The following is a 20,174-nucleotide window of genomic DNA, read 5'->3' on the forward strand; positions in this document are numbered from 1 at the left end:
CTTCTTTCCTCACGGGAGAGTTTTCCCCAACTGCAGGTATTTTTTTTAATTCTACAACTATACTATCTATCTACTTTTATGAATACTAAATAAAATCAGGATGATTGTTTAGATAAAAAATGTTACATTGTAATATGGCAAAAATATTATTAAATATAGATGAAAAATCCATTAAAATTACTTTTCCTCTATTTTTAGAGGAATATGTGGGGTTATATAATTTTATTTTTCCAAAATCGGGGAGTTTTGGTTTGATTTATGGGGAATTGGGAAAGTTGATGTTGGCAACACTATGTGCGACACGTATTTAGTGTTGTCGTCCGCGAACATTATGATTTATTGCGTAGCCCCATCGCCGCTATCGCCGATTTGTATCATCCAAGATACCGTGGCTGCACCTTGGGAAAATTATTTAACATAATAGCTACAAGACTCCGGACTCCGATAAAGAAATATCCAGTGGCGGATTTACCAACAGGCTAAGCCTAAGGCAGCAAATTTTAGGGGGCTGTAAATTTGGCCCAAAAATGTTTATTTGAAAAAAAAATCATCATTAGAAAGAAATGAAAGAAGAAAGAAAGTAAATACGTTTATTTGAAAATTAAGCCATACACCACAATGCCTAAGTCAGCACTATTGTGGTGTCTGATGCTTCAACCACCTGTATAACTGAAGATCAAAACTAAAGTAATTGAAGCATCAAAAACAGGCTACTGGCGGCAAACTTGTAAATCCGCCACTGGAAAGATCCACTGCCGAGACACCAAAGTGGGACAGAAATTTAGCGTTACTTTCAAAGGTTAAGCACGCCATTATCGGGCTTTATTATATTGATTGACTACTTGATACTTATAGTGCAAGATTTACGGGCTACACTTATTATATTTTAGTGATGTATTTAACCCAATTCCGGGCCTATTATTTATCGACACGTGAAAGTTTACTCCGTGAGTAACGTGCAAAAAGTCAGAAGCTTTATTTCGCGAATCAATCAACTTGTTTTATACTTTATCACTTCATTTTATCGCTCGCTTTTAACCCAGAAACCTAATCAATTGCCGCTCAACAAAGTATACGTGAAATCTCTTTAAATAATTCCAGCAGTTTATTAAGTACCGACTTACTGCCCACTTCAAAGTTGTATTAAAGCAATATAATGTGGGAGTAAATAGCGACATAATTAACATCGTACAGTGATGTAGAGCTTCTTTCTGCTTTATTATTATACTTAACTGCGATATTGCGTGTAGTCGGTGCATGTTAGATTATATTATTTCCTCAGTAATTTGATACAATATTCAGTCGTTAATGAAATGTATGAAATCGTCTCGTAAAAATCACATTAAGACGAATGATACAAAAAAGTGTTACGTTAAGATTAGTTAGGATGTTAATTGGCAATTTAAATAACTGTCGAATTATTATGCAAAGCTTATAGAATTAATAGTAGCAATCAGCTCTTATTTTTTTTAGCTATTCGCAGCTTAAGCAGTAGTTATATTATTAACTAGCTGACGCCACGCTGTTTCACCCGCGTGGTTCCCGTTCCCGTAGGAATACGGGGATAATATATAGTCCATTGCCTTCCTTGATAAATGGGCTATCTAACATTGAAAGAACTTTTAAATCGGTCCAGTAGTTCCTGAGATTTTCGCGTTCAATCAAACACACAAACTCTTCAACTTTATAATATTAGTATAGATTAATTCGTATTTAGTTTACCTCACACATAAGCTATTTCTCTCTATCTCTTCTATGCAGGCTTAAGCATATTTCCTCATTACTACTCATTCCAATCTATGTCTTACTACAAGATTAATCAAATCTTATTTGTAAAATCCCACTAGCAATTAGATTGGAATCCAGATTTTATCAAAATTAAGCTTTTAACGTTATCTAAGCTATAAGTATTCCATTTCATTTATCAAGATTTATTCATATTTTACGATAAAATCTTAAACTAAAGGTAAATCTAATACTCATACGAAACATTTATTGGAAAGAAAGTCTAATACGATTATCCTATGTATTAGTTAAGAATTATGATGTTAGCAACTTTATTATAGTTAATATGTGATATCTACAGTCAATTTGTATAACTTTAGGTACTTGCTTATTTTGTCGGTAACGCCGAGAATAAAAGTAGATCTATAAAAAAAACTATCTCCAATACCTTTACGAGCAATTCTTGTGTAGTAATAGTATATAGTAAAGTTTGTAGTGTTGTAGGGCGGTAATCTCTGGATCTACGAAACCTTTTTGTAAAATTCTTTTATCACTAGAAAGCCAGGTTATTTCTAAGTGTCATAGGCATTGTCCCCGTATTCTTAAACTGCTTTAAGGATGTTCATGAAATTTAGTATGCAGTTTAGGGTGCGATAAACCGACCAAGTTAAGTTTGATTTTCGAAAATTTACCAAAAAATTACCGTGCTCGATAATCTACTGTATATTGAAGTGTGAAGTTTCAGCTTACGTTACCCGTTTTTCCAATGCAAGGCTAGAAGATTACTACAATGCATACAGCATTAATTTTTTAACTGAATTTAAATAAATATGCATTCCTTTCCTGTCTTTAAGAAAACATTTCTACTTCTAACGGTTTAATATTTAAACTTATGTAACTCGCACTTACGGCTCCCAAAATAACACAGCCATTGCAGTTTATATTACTTTTAATAACGTTAAGTCGTAAAGTTAAAATCGAGTTAGCCATGTTAGAAGCTCGCCGTGCAAGTTGTTAAAGTAACTAGATACTATTTTTAATCTTTATCTTTAATAGTGTCGAGTGCTACCAGCAACTAAAAGAGCGGATATTAGTCACCAATGCTATTTCTGGAATTCAATGAAATATATAAAATAAGTGGGACGTAAAGTAAATTAATTGTCTTATCTGATTGTGAAGAAGCCGAAAATTGTGTACATTTATTTATCGTTGACAGCACCGCGTTCTAGTGCGATCTCAGCTGATAGAAATGGTGATTTGGACGTAGATCATTATCATTATTATCATTATTTTGACGGCCCACTTCAGGACCATGCTACTCTCCTTATAGAAGAAGAAACAAGCTTAGACTCACCAAAATGATAATGTTTTGAATATTTAACAATCACTATATATACATATATATGTTGAATATGTTGAGCCATGATAGCCCAGAGGATGTGACCTCTGCCTCCGATCCCGAAGGTTGTGGCATGCACCTCCAGTTTTCAGTTGTGTGCATTTTAAGAAATTAAATATCACGTGTCTCAAATGGTGAAGGAAAACATCGTGAGGAAACCTGCACACCAGAGATTTCTTAATTCTCTGCGTGTGTGAAGTCTGCCAATCCGCACTGGGCCAGCGTGGTGGACTATTGGCCTAACCCATCTCATTCTGAGAGGAGACTCGAGCGCAGCAGTGTGCCGAATATGGGTTGATAATTATGTCTATCAGATGTTAATGATTATGACCGAGACCGACAGCTTAACACGCTCTCCGAGGCATAATACCCAAATTCTGGCTAAAAATGTGCATTGCTATGTCAAGAATGAAAAGCTTATTTCATAACCCGATTCGAACCCAGGACTTCTTGGTCCGAAACCAGATAGGCTAACCACTGGACCAACAAGGCAGTTCGGACTTAGATAGATTACGCTAATGTGAGAATGTATTAGCAATTAGCATTCATTTTCATTCTTAGCAAGTGAATTCTTCTTCGGCATATTAAATTTAATTGTGGGCAATAAATGTTAACGTACCACACAGGTTGCCGTGCGTCTTTTCCGCGCAGAAACTGTGATAAACGAACTTTTAAAGTCATTTGCAATCTCTCTATGGACATTGGCAATCGCTGCAATTGAATATTGTGGAGTCAAATCTCGTCCACAAGTATCTCTAGTATCGGAATGAAAAGTTGGATATACTATGTCGGATGTGGGTGCAGTTGCCGCGTAGATTTGTCAAGTTCCGTTCTAAAATAACTTGACAAAATTATTGTTGTTCGTTTTGTTATAATTCAATCATAATTGCTGCAGGTTAATGATGTTTTTTTAAATAATATTCCCCTTCCCCTCCAACTAGTCCGAAAAGACTGTATTAGGAGTGCGTACGACAATGGACCAAAGGGGCGGGGATCGAACCATCACCCCTCCGTGTTGAGTCAGACCGCTCTAACCGTTGAGCTATTGAGGCTTATTGAGGAAATTGACATCACCAACACCATGGACGTGGTAATGAACCAATGTGTTATGATGAACAAGAGGTCTATGTCCAACAGCGGACTTCTATTGTTTAATAATGATGATGATGATGATGATGATGATGATGATGTTGATTAATTCATACAACACGATAGATCGGCAATTAACATTCTAAAATTAGGTAAAATGGCCAGAAACGTATGTTCCTTTCCAAATCTGATATTATCTGTGTACAAAAATAATTTGAAAATTGTTTGTCTCATCTGACACAAATTTCCTCTCAACTGAACAGAGCCTTTGTCCAACAGGTGGGCCTTTTAAAAGCACTTAACTTTTACTCGGTAAATTTATTATTATTAGAAAATATTTTCTAGCAATCGGGTATATTCGCACAACAGCCACTTTATTTAAGACTTATTAGATTAAAATCTAACATCCCATATTTTGGCTTATCATGTTCTGTATCTATTAACCTTCTATTAAGCTCCTTAACTCGTTAGATACGGAACCACTTTTAACTGCAAACCGAACTAATGTCCCGTGCGTGCTCACATAACTCGCTAAGTCGTGGTTCTCGTAAAATTCCAGCTTTGCTTCAAATTTCCTCTTGCAACACTGTGTGGACAAATACGAGTAGGTTTAGTACTATTTCATTTATATGAGGCTAAAAATATGCTCTTAGAAGACACTCGCGAACTCTATCTGTTGTGCGGTTTAAAGTAGTTTCAAGGATAGGTACGTACGATAACTTTTTCATTTTTAGGATAATTAATGTGTCCGTGATGCAAGCTATCTGTGGACCATTATCATGTAGCAAACTTAACTTTATAATGTTCGTATTCATCACCGCTAACCACTTGATTATTGATGATGATGTATTCTTCATCATGAAGAATACGGCGGTTCGAGACCGTAGGGTTTTGAAGTCTATGCAAGAGGCCTATTTCCATCAGTGGACGTCCATGTTAATCATAATTCATTAACATGGACGTCCACTGATGGAAATAGGCCTCTTGCATAGACTTCCAAACCCTACGGTCTCCAGCCGCCATCTTCCAGCGGCTCCCTGCAACTCGCTTGACTCGGTCCTCCTTAGTGCATAATAATATTTGATTGTCTATGATTCTAGTACACTCCGGATTTGGAACTCCTTAGTGCATAATAATATTTGATTGTCTATGATTCTAGTACAGTCCGGATTTGGAAAATTGATGATTTATTACATATTCATGCTTCGGAAAGCGCCTTAAGCTGTTGATTCCAGTAATTATTATTAAAGTCTGGCCGCTCAGAGATTGCATTTCTGACAGCTGTCAGTGTCACCTTTTTATATTTGTTAATTAATTAATTTTTAGCCCAAAATTAATACGTTTATTGTAAGTTAGCATAGTTATTCTATTTTTAATGTTACTACTCGTTATTTAAACTTAATGAAATATATTCAAAATATTACCGTTACTTCGAAGTTACATCGCCCACTCGATCCCGACCTGTCATAAACGCAATATCTGAGCGGCCGGACTTTAATATCTAATAATGATCGTTTTACGCATTATCACCCGAAGCTTACCAACCTGCATTGGACCAGCATGGTGGCTCTAAGCTACAAATCTGCTTTCTTATAAGGATAGACCTTACTAATGCGCGGTGGGTCCGAGTACCTAATGATGATGATATGATAACCAAGGTTACTTAAGTAACGGGTGTAAGTTTCCGTTTACTGCAATGTATATGGTTATAAATACTCGTATATTATTATTGCTCCTCTGAGATGTATTCAGTAACTTATACTTACGAGGTTCTACTGCTGAGAACTCTCTCGTTGCGTCATGTGCATCGATTATATGGCTTCAGATCACGATATCCTGGGTTTGGTCCTAGGTCCAGCTATTACATAGGTGAACTTTCTTCTAAGAAGTTGGAAAGGACCTCCATACCTCAGAGAGCTCGTTAAGCTGTAGGTACCCGTAATTTACGTAATTATCCTTTTTTAATTATAGCAATGCAACCGATGGTCAGGGCTCCAGAGTGAGGAGCCTCCTCACAATACGAGCCGTCTTAAAAAATCACTGCCTCCTGTATCTGACTGTTGATTTAGCAGCTCAGCGAAAGCTTCTTAGTGTTGGTCAAAGCTTTTCGCTCTATGACCATTGACTAAAACGACTATCGGAACAATAATAGTTGACTCAACATTCTACTTGGCGGTAATTTCTAGAGCAAGGTCCTATCATTATTATCAACATCAGAGTGGTCGTTAAAGAATTTAACATTATTATCAATCTATCAACCCGCCGAGCCGCAGCAGTCGGTGTAAGCTCCATTATCACCTCTCCTGTAAGAGAAGGTAGGTCAGACCTTGTACTCGTATTACGCCGTTAAAATAGAATAATGATATCTGCTGAGTCTGTGTCGGTTACCGAAGTTAACTTGATGTTAACGCGTTGGTTAGGTTTTTGTGAACACGAGGCTATCGACCGCGAATAGATTCTTGAAATTGCTTTATTGGGGAACCTGTTCCCGAATACGGTAGGCGTGTAATGCGGTTATGTATCAAAACGTGACTTGAATAGCTACAGACTCTGCCCATATTTATACCGTCAATCTTAAGGTATCTACGTTTAGACCAGGAGTTCCTAAAGTATGGGTGCGACCCAGAGGTGGGTCGCGAGCCCTACAACATAAGATAAACTGACCGATTGTGCTATAGTCTGGCAAGTTCGTCGATGACACTCCCATGATATGCGGGCGACGAGGGGAAAGACTGCGCGGATGTGAAATCGTGCGTGCGGGGAAGTGAGGTGTGTCGGTCGTGGGTTTTTCATTCGTCACTACGCGCCCCCTCGCCCGCTCTCGCATCGGGAGTGTTACGAACGAAGTTGCCAAGCTATAACATCCGGAGGGCCGCAGACTGTAACAGAAACTATTAATTTACAATGATTATTTATTTTTGTATGTGATGATGACAATTTAATAACCTATGAAAATAGTAAGTGCGTCAGCGAATTATTTTCCCCTTTTTATACGGTCGAGGGGTACGGTCCCGGACTTCGTCCTTTTTTGTTTGGGACGGAGCCCTATCAAGTTTGGGAACCTCTGGTTTCGACAATGTAGAACGGTGTTTTCCTCGACACAGATCAGTTATGTTATCCTTATACCTCTTCTTCCATAAGTTATCTTTTACAGGTAGGTATGTATAAGAAGATTTAAAAAGACCGACTGCTCAGTTTCTTGTTGGCTCTTATTCAGTAGTAGAGTAGTACATGATCATTACATACAAAATATCGATATTTTTTTAATGAAAGTTTCTTTTTATTTTTGTATTCTTTACAAGTTGACCCTTGACTACAATCTAACCTGATGGTAAGTGATGATGCAATCTTCGATGGAAGCGGGCTAACTAGTTAGAAGGAAGATGGAAGCCCACACCCCTTCTGGTTTCTACACGACATAGTACCGGAACGCTAAATCGCCCTGCGATACTTCTTTGCCGGTAGGGTGATAACTAGCCACGGCCAAAGCCAGAAATTAGTAATTTTATCACTGCATATTTAAACATTCACCTGAACAAAGTCGTGGTAGACTGCTAATTGTCTATAAGTATGAAATATTTCTCTCATATATATTAGGTATGGGTTTATTCTATGACGCGACCATTAAATGAGATCAATTATTTATGTTCTTAATTACCGAAGTGACAAAGTAAGACACTTATATCAGGAGATTAATATTCTTAAACACCAAAAATATCGAACAGTGCTCATATATATTAATATTATAACCTTATTAAAGCTTTGTATTTTAACGTGAAGTTAAGATTAAAATTCTAAGAATTTATTAATTTTTGTTTATAGTGTCATATTTTTCTTTTATTATAATTTAATTTAAATCTCCCGCTCCGCTTTACCTTAAGTCAGCCATTGACGGTCAAGTAGTCTTCGTTTCTGCAGCGCCAACGGCAGCGTAGACGTTTCATAAGTCGAGCCGTCATGCACGCAGTGACCAATACACGATCAGAGTCGTGGGTGCTGCAGAAACGTGAGAATAATTGATCGTCAATCGCGTGCATTACGATTTGACTATATCTACCTACCATTAAATTATACTTTTAAAAACTTACCTACCTGATGCCATTTAATAACATTTCCACAAATCGTAAATAAAAATAATTACTTACATCCACTTAGCAATTTAATAATGTTTTCAATATTCATTGCCAGTATGATTTATTGTTTGATTACCGTTACTAAATTTTGCCCTACGATTGGTCGTTGTAACGTATCCAATTATTAAAAAATTGTTTCTTTACTGATTAAAAACTCAGACAAACTACGTTGAATGAATATGGTAATTTCTTTCGAATCGAAAAAAACGATCGCCATCTATAAACAGAATTGTAAACTTAATAGCTGTCTATTGGTCGGTGTGTATCTATTAATAATACATAAACGCCAAAACATAAGATTAACAATGTATTTTATGTGGCCGTATATCTCGTTATCTCCATAAAATAAATAATATACTGTTATATCCCTTTTGTTGCGTATGCGTTTCAAACACAATTGTACGCTATTTCACTAGGTATTACCGTCGCTTCCTAGTACCATATCGGATATTCCTTAGCTCGTTAAACGCAACCGGGAGCGGTATGTGTAAACGAACCGAGCAAATTCACTCTAATTCTTGTTTATGAGACCTTAACCTGCATAATGAGATATAAAACCGTATAGCGGCTTCCGACAATCGAAACGGCGCACCAAATCATCTATTCCGCGTAGACTATCGATACCTTTTTATGTACATATTAGACTAAGAGATAGCTGAAATTTTGTCAGTTCATATTAATAGTGTATGCTCATGTGTAATAGAAGCTGTACTGTGTAGCATATGTTTTGGCTGGTGGGAGGCTTCAGCCGTGGCTAGTTACCACCCTACCGACAAAGACGTACCGCCAAGCGAGTTAGCGTTCCGGTACGATATCGTGTAGAAACCGAAAGGGGTGTGGATTTCATCTTCCTCCTAACAAGTTAGCCCGCTTCCATCTTAGATTTCATCATCACTTACCATCAGGTGAGATTGCAGTCAAGGAATAACTTGTGAAGAATAAAAAAAGAGCTCATAGTTAACTACGATAGCAAATTATGGAGTTTAAAAATCGTTAGAGACCTTTAAAATTTTATCTTGAATACTTAGTGTTTTTCGAAGGGTTGCCGCGAAGCTAAATTACTGGCGAATGGCGATATAAGTTCTTATATTATGCTGAGGAAAATATAAAAATACACCTTTTACTTAACACTGGTTCCTTAATAAATCCTGCTACCTCCCAAAGTGACAGGATCATGAGCTGACAAACTGTCAGCTTTTATAAAATGGCGAATGTCTGATTGTCGCTGGCTCTCCAACTATATATTTCGGCGATTATAATTTAATCTGTTTGTCCAAACTCATATACAGTAAAGCCTGACCGCGATTCATTGACAATAGCAAACTGCCAACACCGATGATGTATTCTTAATTTTTTTGTCGGTCTCATTAGGCGCTGCGTATTAATAAAAGTCACGATGAGTATCTCATAAGTGTTAGTGACACGAATACAAGCGCCGACATAATATTTGTAATGTACGACCTTATAACGTGGGATACCGTTCATAGCCACCACGAGTGTTCTCAGAAGTGTAACGGTCCAGCCGACTCCAACATAAAATGCACCAGTTTCGTCATAAAACAGCACTATCTGTTGGCATTTTATGACCTTTTAACCTTAGATTATGTCGGGGAACAGGCCCCGTAACACTTGTATCATGAGTATTTGATAATGGCGCAAATCAAGAGCGTCGTATTTTAGAAAGAAAAAAATGGCGTTTATTTTAAGACGCCTCTGCGGTTTCGCCCGCGTGGTTCCCGTTCCCATAGGAATACGGAGATAAAATATAGCCTATAGTCTTCCTCGATAAATGGGCTATCTAACACTGAAAGAATTTTTCAAATCGGACCAGTAAGTCCTGATGTTAGCGCGTTCAGTCAAACAAACTCTTCAGCTTTATAATATTAGTAAAGATTGTGCCACACACCACAATGCCTGAGCACTATTGTATTGTCGGACGCCTCAACTTGGGCAAGAAAAAACCATAACCCAAGTAACGCATCGAACACCACTCTGTTATGTTTGGCACAACCTTGAAAAAGGCACCTATCAGCTCAGCATTGTTCTGCATGAACCTAGCAAATGCTGAAGCATATGGCGCTGATTGTCAGCTGTTACCCTGATCTAGATGACACCGTGGTTTTGAGTTAAACATACTTTTAGTATGAACACTGATGCAAAATGAGTTTGATACAATTTCTATGGCAACTAAGCTCATGGATGCAATAAAGGCCATTTGTTTCCAGTCGTGAGCCCGTGTTAGGAAGATATTTCGCTATGAACCATATTTAGCGCTAAGTCGACACTGGAAATGTCAAAGCTCTTTGACGATTTCATGCAAACCATCTTGTAGCAAGTAGTGTTTTATAATAGTACTATAAATTATTTGGGTACATTATTTACATACCGACATAATATTTGTGAAGTACCACAAATGGCAGACGTCCACCGATCCGCATCGTACGTATCGGTCGCATCGCATCAAACGGATTTTTAAGTTAACGGTAGAAAAAATCCGTTCGATGCGGATCAGTGGACGCACTTGTATGACATTCTATACAAATACGCCTGTAGTTACCACTATGTAACGTGCGGATTAAATCTCACATCATCAATCAGCTTTTGTAGTGTTCATAACCACGTGGTGGAAATAAATTTTAAAGTTTGATTTTTTTTATCAGGTCTGCTGTAACGGCGGTTTCATGGCATTCACAGTCTGGCCTGCTGGCGTCGGTTGATCGAGGGAAGCGCGCAGTCATTTGGGGAGATTTGTGACAGGCAACAGAACTGGCCACCCTCTCAGTACCACCAGCAGAAGAAGTAAGTAAAGTACAATCATTTAAACATATTATAAAACAAAGTTCAATCCTTTCAACGACAGAAAGTTGCATTATCAGCGAGTATTTTATGCCATATCCCAACAGAATGGTAACAAAGCTGGTGAAAACGCTAACAATCTATACCAAAGTAAGTGTCTGTATGTGTTTTCAAAATTACTGCTTTCTCAAGTGATTTTAGTTATTTACACGATATCAAAACATAAATGAGCTTTTTTAAAAATAATTGTCTGTCTGTATGTCTATTTTTCGGTTAATCTTTGGAACGGCTGAACGGGTTTCAATGATACTTCACTGAAAGATAAACGAAGTTATTTAACATCATAAAGGGTACTTTATATTCCAGTAAATCTATGGTTCCTGCGAGATTTGTGAAAAACTGAATTTCACGCGCACAAAGTCACGGACGTCGCTAGTAAATTACACCAATATTATAAAGGTTAAAGTTTGTGTGTAAGTGTGTATGTTTGTTCCTCCTTTACAAAAGCTACTGAAGCGATTTGTGCTGGAATTTGGAATGGAAAAAGATTTTACTCTATTAATACATACCTGAAAAATCCATGGTTCCCGCGGGATTTGTAAAAAACCGTATTTCAGGCGGACGACGTCGCGAGCGTTCGCTTATAAAATCATTAGTTAGCAGCTTGTTAATACAAATATGATTTTCGTGCTAATAGCTAGACGATGTTTCTATTAAAGCTACAAAGTCGCTTTTATTGGCGACGACGAAGGGGCGTGTAATGAAAATTAGCTTTCGATGACCTGCCGAGTACATGAGACTGTGTAAATAATTATCTGTGCGGCAATTTTGATATAAATAATTAAATATTGATATATTAGACAACCATTTAACTAAACATTTGATATGAAATACTAGTACGTCGTTTTGAGTAAAAAAAATAATATTATATTCTTGTACTTTAACTTCTTCCTTTACCCGCTGTGTGATGCGTATATAGGTCAAGTTTCACTTGACCTATATACGCATTGATCATCATCATCATCATTATCAGCCGATGGACGTCCACTGCTGGACATAGGCCTCTTGCATGGATTTCCAAACAAAACGGTCTCGAGCCGCCAGCATCCAGCGGTTCTCTGCAACCCGCTTAATTTCTTCAGTCCACCTAGTGGAGGTGGACTGAAGAAATCAAGCGGGTCGACTCGGTCGTAAGTGCTGGAATGGCGACCCCGCACTAGTAAGCGCAATGTCGGTCGACTCACCACCAGATGACATCAAGCGAGTCGCAGGGATTCGCTGGACGCAGGTGGCTCAATATCGTGATGTTTGGAAGTCCCTACAAAAGGCCTATGTCCTGCAGTGGACTTCCATCGACTGATTTTCTCGTCTAGTTAAGTAGCCAAAGACTGATTGTTTGACTGAGTAATATAATTTTAAATTACACTTTTCTATATTATGTATACTCGTACTATGCTATAGATACCTCACCACCCACTGTGCATTATATGGTGGTTTTAACTTAATGCTTTTTTAATTGATTGAAAATGAAGTATAATAATTCATACAGTCGTGAATTGATAATTAATCTTTTGGGGCTGTTTAAATTTTCGCTTCGACCTTAATTACCAACTTGTGCCACTTGTAAGAAACTTATAGCATGGCAATTATGAATTCCTAAATACAATACCAAACTGCATTACCAACATGCGGTTAAACAAAAAGAAAATTCATCAAGCGCGATTCAAATAAGTTTTTTCAGTTTTATGAAGCGATTAATGTCAAGGTCAACAGAGAGGTCCTTGATTTAATCCTCAGCTCAGGTTATTCTAGACTGGCTCAGGCCTAGTCTAGTGGTCTGGCATATGCCGTGGTAAGTTACCACCCTACCGGCAAAGATGTACCGCCAAGTGATAAAGCGTACCGGTACGATGCCGCTTTGAACCCGACAGAGGTATAGGTAGAATAAACTTGGACCTTTTTTAAGTAAGCCCGCTACCATCTTTAACTGCATCGTTACTCGATGCACTGCATGCAATGTTTAATAAGTGAGATAAAGAGACACTTCATTGGCGTATCTAGAATCATTTCCTAGGGTGGGCCTGGCCCCCGACATCATGTCTATTATTAGTATCATGATAGAATTCCATATCGGTAGCCCAGAATCCTAGGGTGGGCACAGGTCCATTCTAGGATAATGCACGACCCACCCGGCGCCCCTCTATATACGTCTATGGACGCAATCAAGGGCTAACTTGTCATTGATTAAAAAAGAGGTTGATGCAGATTTTGTACCATCCAACGGCGTCGTGTCTTAGCCCTCACACCAAAAACACAATTATTCATGTACTTAAATGGTAAAAGACAATTAATCTCGACATTGATACAAGTTTTTCAACATTTCACAAGTAGCAGTATTAAATTACATGTGCTTTTTAATGTTACAATATTAACGTTTTCATTCATGTCACGTTCTTATCATGTCATGTCATCTTGACAATAATTTGACAAGGAAGTGCCAAAAATAACTGGACCCGAAAATGTATGTATCCATATTTATGTTACTTATTATAAAGTGTATTTTACGAGACACATCGCGTAAAGTGCGTTATATATGTAACTATATTATTTAACCGAATTTAAAACGTAGAAGCTTATTCACATAATATGTAGGTAATTGCAGAAAATGTTTCACAAATATTACAAATCCTACTAATATTAGAAACGTGAAAGTTTGTATGGATGTTTGGATGTTTGTTACTCTTTAACGCCGCTACTATTGAAGCGATTTGGCTGAAATTTGGAATGGAAATAGATTTTGGATTAACACATAGGCTACTTTTTATCCCGGAAAAATCCATGGTTTCCCGATATTTGCGATAACTGATGATTTTGATTATATAAATGTTTGTTACTCTTTCACGCCTCGACTACTGAACCGAATTAACTGAAATTTGGTATTGAGATATATTATAGCATGGTTTAACACATAGGCTACTTTTTATCCCGGAAAATCCATGGTTCCCGAGCGATTTGTGAAAAAACAAAATTCCACGCGGACGCGTCCGCTAGTTATGCATATTATAATCATAATACAATAGTTTTTTTTTAATATAAAAAAAATTTACTTTAATGATACAGACGCATTTTGCAGTTTTTTTTTATATCTTTTGTATCACTTTACAGAATTATGATACAAACGTTTAAGATTGTTTTACATTATTTATTTTAGGACTATGATTGAAGCCCTATATCAACAAAAATAACTGTGCCATGTTTCCTCAAAATACTTACAGCTGGATAAAAAATAGTCAAAAATTGATACAGTTTCCATTTATTAGATAAAATGGACTATTATGTCAATAATGAAAGAAGAATATATGAGTGGGTTTTCTAGCTTCAGTCATTCGCAATGAAAGAAAGAAAGAAAGAAAAGAAAGAAAATTATTTTATTTGGACACACACACACATAATACACAAAAGACAACAAATACCTAAAACAAAAGACAGAAATTTTAAAAATATAGTAAACTAATAATTTAAAGATATTAAACTAATGATTAAATTTAATCCAAAAAAAAAATGATGTGTGTGGTACCAAAATGGTCTCCACTCAGCATGTGTTACGCTAGTGATGGATGCACCAGCGCAGCGCTGGTCTTCCGTGGAACCATGTGGTGACGCGGGCGGAAACAACAAGAAGAAGTGTTACTAATTGATAATTAGTAATAAGAACATAATAAATAATTATATATATATACCTTTATAATTATATTTATATATATACATATATATATATATATATACATATATATTTATATATATATATATATATATATATATATATATAATGTGTTAAATAAATTATTAGTAGTTGTCAGTGAGAAATATAATATAGAGTAGAAATAAATAAAATTACCTCCTCAAAACCTTCGCGGAGACTATTTAATATTAATTAAAGAGGGTAGGTGAGGAGCCTGGGATTGGAGACTGTTACTTACCCTGCTGTTGTAAAAGTAAAAGGTTTTTTACCGATTTCCTAAACCAGGCTTTGGACTTACTGACATTGCGCATGGGGGGAGGTAGATTATTCCAGCACTTGGTGGCAGCGTATCTAAAACTACCCCGAAACGCAGCAGTAAAGTGTTGAGGTGCTCTCAGTGTCCAGACTCTGTTAGAACGGGCGCTAGACTCTTTGTCCCAATGCAATCTATCGAAGAGATATTTTGGTTCTTTGTCTTTAAGAATGCCAAACAAAAGAGTTGCCAAGTGCAATTTTCTTCTAGCTGCCATATTTAGCAAGTTGCCATTATTAATATATGGTGAAATGTGAGATCTGGGAGGGATGTCGTAGCAGTACCGAATGCAAGCATTCTGTATTCGCTGCACTAATCGTTGAGTACGGGCTAATAAGCGAGGACCATACAGTGCATCGGCGTAATTTAATTTTGATAATATTAGAGACTCGCAAACCTTAAGTCGCACTCGTATGTCAAGAAAATGTCGCACGCGGTATAAAATTTTTAGCTTGTAAAAACAAGTTCGGACTACTTTAAGTAAATAATTTTCGAACCGAAGGTCACTGTCAGTTAGAACACCCAAGTTCCTAGTTTCATTTGTACGTTCTAAAACTTCGCCCCTAATACATACTGGGGGAGCATTGTGTGGAATTTTCTCGATACTTCTCCTAGTACCAAGAATCATGTATTTGGTCTTATTTGAGTTTAAGAGAAGTTGATTTGAATCAGCCCAGTCTGCAATGTTCTCTAAGTCTGTATTGCAATGCTTTTACTTTTTTTTTTTTTGTCGCGAACATACTTTAACCACCATAAAGTTAAATGCACATAAAAGTGACCATTGTACCTATGTACTGCTACCTGTAAATTTCTTCGTTGAGTTCACCGTACTGTTCATAATTTGTGAAGGTCGCAGTTGACAGTGTTACGCTATCTAGACAAATTCTTTACAGGACTTTTTTATTAAACCAAGTCTGTTAGTACTTAGAACCTCACATAATGTTTCATACCGACGTACGAGTACATGTTGCTAAGGAGCATACACTAACGGCATTCTTCTATATAGACATTGTTACAATTAAATAAATAAATAAATATACTTAAACAATACACATCACTATCTAGCCCCAAAGTAAGCATACAGAGTAGCTTGTGCTATGGGTGCTAAGATAGTTGATATTATAATATTAATAATTGATATTATAAATTTTGAAAGATCGTTAGTCTTTGGCTGTATTAGTAAAGTGTAGTCAGGTGTTTATATGTGAGACTGAAGAAGCTATCACCATAAGCCTATATCAGTCCACTGCTGGAAATGGGCCTTTCAGAGAGCGCGCCACCACATACGATCGTCCGCTTTCCTCATCCTGCCACTTCCCACTACCTTGTTAAGGTCATCGGACCATCTAGTTGTAGGGTGTCCTACACTGCGCTTGCTGGTTCGTGGTCTCCAGGACACCTCTGCCCCAGCGGCCGTTTGTTTTGCGATAGATATGGCCCGCCCACTGCCACTTTAATTTGCTAATCCTTTGGGCTACGTCGATTAATTTCGTTGTTCTACGGATTTTTCTCAGTTTCAGAAGTAGCGTTAGTAATGAAAAAGAAAGCATGTTTATATGCATATTTCCGCAGACTATAAGAGGTTGCTAAGCAACGAATTTTCGATTGTTCTTTATTTTTTCGTCACTTTTGTACGGTGACGAAAAATCATCATCATCATAATTTAACGATGTATTTCTGTCGTGCTGACATACCTTTATTTTACATGCTGTGTGCTCTGATTAACAGCCAGTTTCTTCATGTAAAGCTAAAGTAACAGTAAAAGTAGTAAGTAGTAAAGAAGACTTTATTTTTCAGTGAATAAGACCGTCACTTTTGATTTATGACGTTACTTTGACTGTTACTTGCGATGAAGAAACTGGCCGTAAGTCCTTTAATTGTAAACCATCTTTCTGGAACAGAACCTGTAATCATAATTAGTACCTAATTATTTACATTTAAAAGTAATCCATTACCTATCTGTTTCAACGGTTTATTGAATACAAAAAGAACTTACAGCTCTATATGAGATAATAACAGCAATTAAGTTTATTATTACTGTTCGTACAATAAAATCGTTCTTTGAAAGCTATCTCTCGCGTTACGGAACCGAAAAATTTTAATAGCTCATTGTTAATTTTCTTTACATTTGTTATCTATACTAGCGGACAGCCGCGACTCCGTTTGCCTGAAATTCAGTTGTTTACTAATCCCGCGGGAACCATGTCTTTATCCGGGATGAAAAGTATAGCATAAGCATATGTGTTATTCCAGAGTAAAATCTCTTTCCATTCCAAATTTCAGCCAAATTGGTACAGTGGCCGCAGCGTAAAGTAGGAACAAACAAACACACTTACACGCATACTTTCGCCTTTATAATATCAGTGTGGTGTATAAAGAAGTAACTGACTGACATCCGAAACTACTGAAGCTATTTGTACAGTAGTGTATTTTTGTTACGTTACAAAGGGTTTTTGGAAAGAAAAAGAAAAGTCACTGCAAAAAGTACAAAATTTCCTTATAAAGCTATAAAACGCTCTTTGTTTTTTTTTTTTTGTAATATGAACTAAAACCTATTTATGTATGGCAAGCACTTTAAACTGAATTCTTTCTTTTTTCTAATCTCAAATGTTCGGTTCTATTATGTTAGAAATAATAACACGGCATCACGAAATGAATAAAATATCTAATAAACCGTCAATGGTGACTGACAGACATCTACCGCATAGCAATTTCGTCTGTAATAACTTACCTGACCTAATCACCTAGGCTTCTACCAATAATTCGACCATTAACTATATGAAAACTTTATTGTTAAAAAATGAGTGTGGAATAGCGAGGGACAATGAATGCCGACAAGTGAAAGCTTGACTTTCGACTTTCATTGGGTTTTTGTATGACTGTATGTATGGTTTGAGCCGACCGCGGCCGGACCATATTGTCTCGCGACATGAATTTGCCGAACGGTTCGTTATAATGGACCGTGCACATTTGTATTATCATTTAATTTATTACAAAAAAAAATTTCGCTGTCCTCTATTGTTATGACCCTCACCACTATCCTGCGCAGGCGAGGACTGTATTACGCGGTTGGTGAAAAATAAAAACTGTAATGAATTTTTTAAGTCAATATTTGAAAATAGTTTAAAAAAAATTCTAAAGTGATATTTATCTTATCTATATCTATATGGTTAAAGTTGATATCACCTACGGTAAGTTACGTTGCCTCCTCCTCGATGGCTAGACGGCTCGATTGAGTTTAATGATTTTTTTGTATCTAGATAGGTATGAGAATAGTTCGTAAGGTATTGGTAACCTTTCTAACACGACACCCATTTTTAATTGCGATTTTAGTATTTTTGTATAAGAGACATTTATATGGTAGAACAATATTCGCCGGGTCAACTTATTTATTTAATTTACATAAAGGAAATCTACGAGTATAATTACATTTTTTTATTAGGTAATACTTAAAGAAAACAAATAATCATTGCAAACAAATAATCAACACTGTAAGTGTAGGCTTCTTAATAACACTTGTTCCTTTGCCATTACGAATACCTATTTGCGATTAAGTATTTGATAACGATAAAAAGATACGAGTAACTAGGTAAAAAACGTTTGCGTATTGTTGCTTTAGTAAAAAAGTCAATACGTGAAAATGAATTTCAACCCCCTTTTTACGAGCATTGTCGGTGGTATTGGTACAAACCTACGAGATTTGCCAAAGTTACTAGTTTCTTTTGTTCGGAAAAACGAACATGTAGCGCCAATTCGTAGGATTTTGATGTATCAATAATTCAGTATTCTATACGGGATACATTCCTACACTTACGCGTTAATACACAACTACATGTTTTGTTATAGTGGTACAAGTAAATTTACAATCGTTAGATCCATTCAAGTATGTACATTTCTCAAAGATCTGTCATAGTATCAATTTCTCTAACAACGAAATGACACTCCGCGTCACAAAAGACGACCCCACAAATTGATGCTCCATCACAATCACACGACATAAACGTGTTAATCTAAAACATCATCTTCAGATCATTATCAGCTGTATAGCTCGCTAATTACCTCCGCTACCGTAAACAAAGCTGTGATATTATGTTGTCAAAAAAGTGCCCCAAGCGCCACAGCGGCCTCTTATAGGTACCGTTGTGTGGCGACGCCGGTCCAGGCGTTTCGGCGTAATGACCCCTGCGATCGCGACACGAACTACTCAGATCTTAATCGTTTCCTCTCTGATAAGGCCACATTCCGCCACCACTGTCGCCGCCAATCCATCAGATGGACAAATAACACGTTAGCTTGACGTAACTGGACTTCAAGTGCGGCCTAATGAATATGGTGAATCGCAACTAATGAAATTGCACCTCTCAGCTATTGGACAGGTGAGCAATGACTCGACTGAGTGAGATCTTTGATCCTATGTCCGTACTGTGTGAAGTTTTCGAGTGACTATATTTTTGGGATTGATCATCCTTGCTGGTAAATGCTAATCTGCTATTTTTTTTATTGTACAGGTAAATAAGAGGCTTATAATTGTGATTTTTTTGTTGACATCCTACTAAACGCCAAGGCGAAAGATTGAATGGATTTTTGTTACTGTTTCACGCAAAGAATACTGAATGGTTTTGGCTTAAATTCAAGTAAACATAGATTTTATATGCTAAATTAAGACATAGGCTACTTTTATCCTGAAACATCTATGGTTCCCGTGAGATTTGTGAAAAACTGAATTTCAGTTTCTGGTCTAGTAAAAAATACAATTGGCAAGTTTTTTTAAAACATGAAAGTTAGCACCTCTTGCATGCTAACTTTAATTCTTATATAAAACAAAGTAATAAATGCAATGCAATAGAGAGTTCATGTTATCTTCTTCCTATCCAATCCGATTTCGATAATAATATTTCAACGAAAATTGAGCATTTAATGTTATTCCAAGGTAAAGGTGATGATCAACTTGATCATCCGAATATAGATTTTCTTTTT

General features: G+C 36.8%; 1 protein-coding gene across 2 annotated transcripts in view; it reads left to right on the forward strand.

Moving 5' to 3' along the window:
- The window catches only part of LOC112043619 (autophagy-related protein 16-1), a 242,328-nt gene that overhangs the window by 209,047 nt on the left and 13,107 nt on the right, over positions 1 to 20,174 (forward strand). For both annotated transcript variants that reach the window (XM_024079115.2, XM_052883743.1), the window contains one exon: positions 11,007 to 11,145. In XM_024079115.2, the coding sequence (XP_023934883.2) occupies positions 11,007 to 11,100 (94 nt within the window). In that variant the 3' untranslated portion in view covers positions 11,101 to 11,145. The remainder of the gene's footprint in view (positions 1 to 11,006; positions 11,146 to 20,174) is intronic.

This window comes from Bicyclus anynana, chromosome 10 (assembly GCF_947172395.1).
Source record: "Bicyclus anynana chromosome 10, ilBicAnyn1.1, whole genome shotgun sequence".
Lineage (NCBI taxonomy): Eukaryota > Metazoa > Arthropoda > Insecta > Lepidoptera > Nymphalidae > Bicyclus > Bicyclus anynana.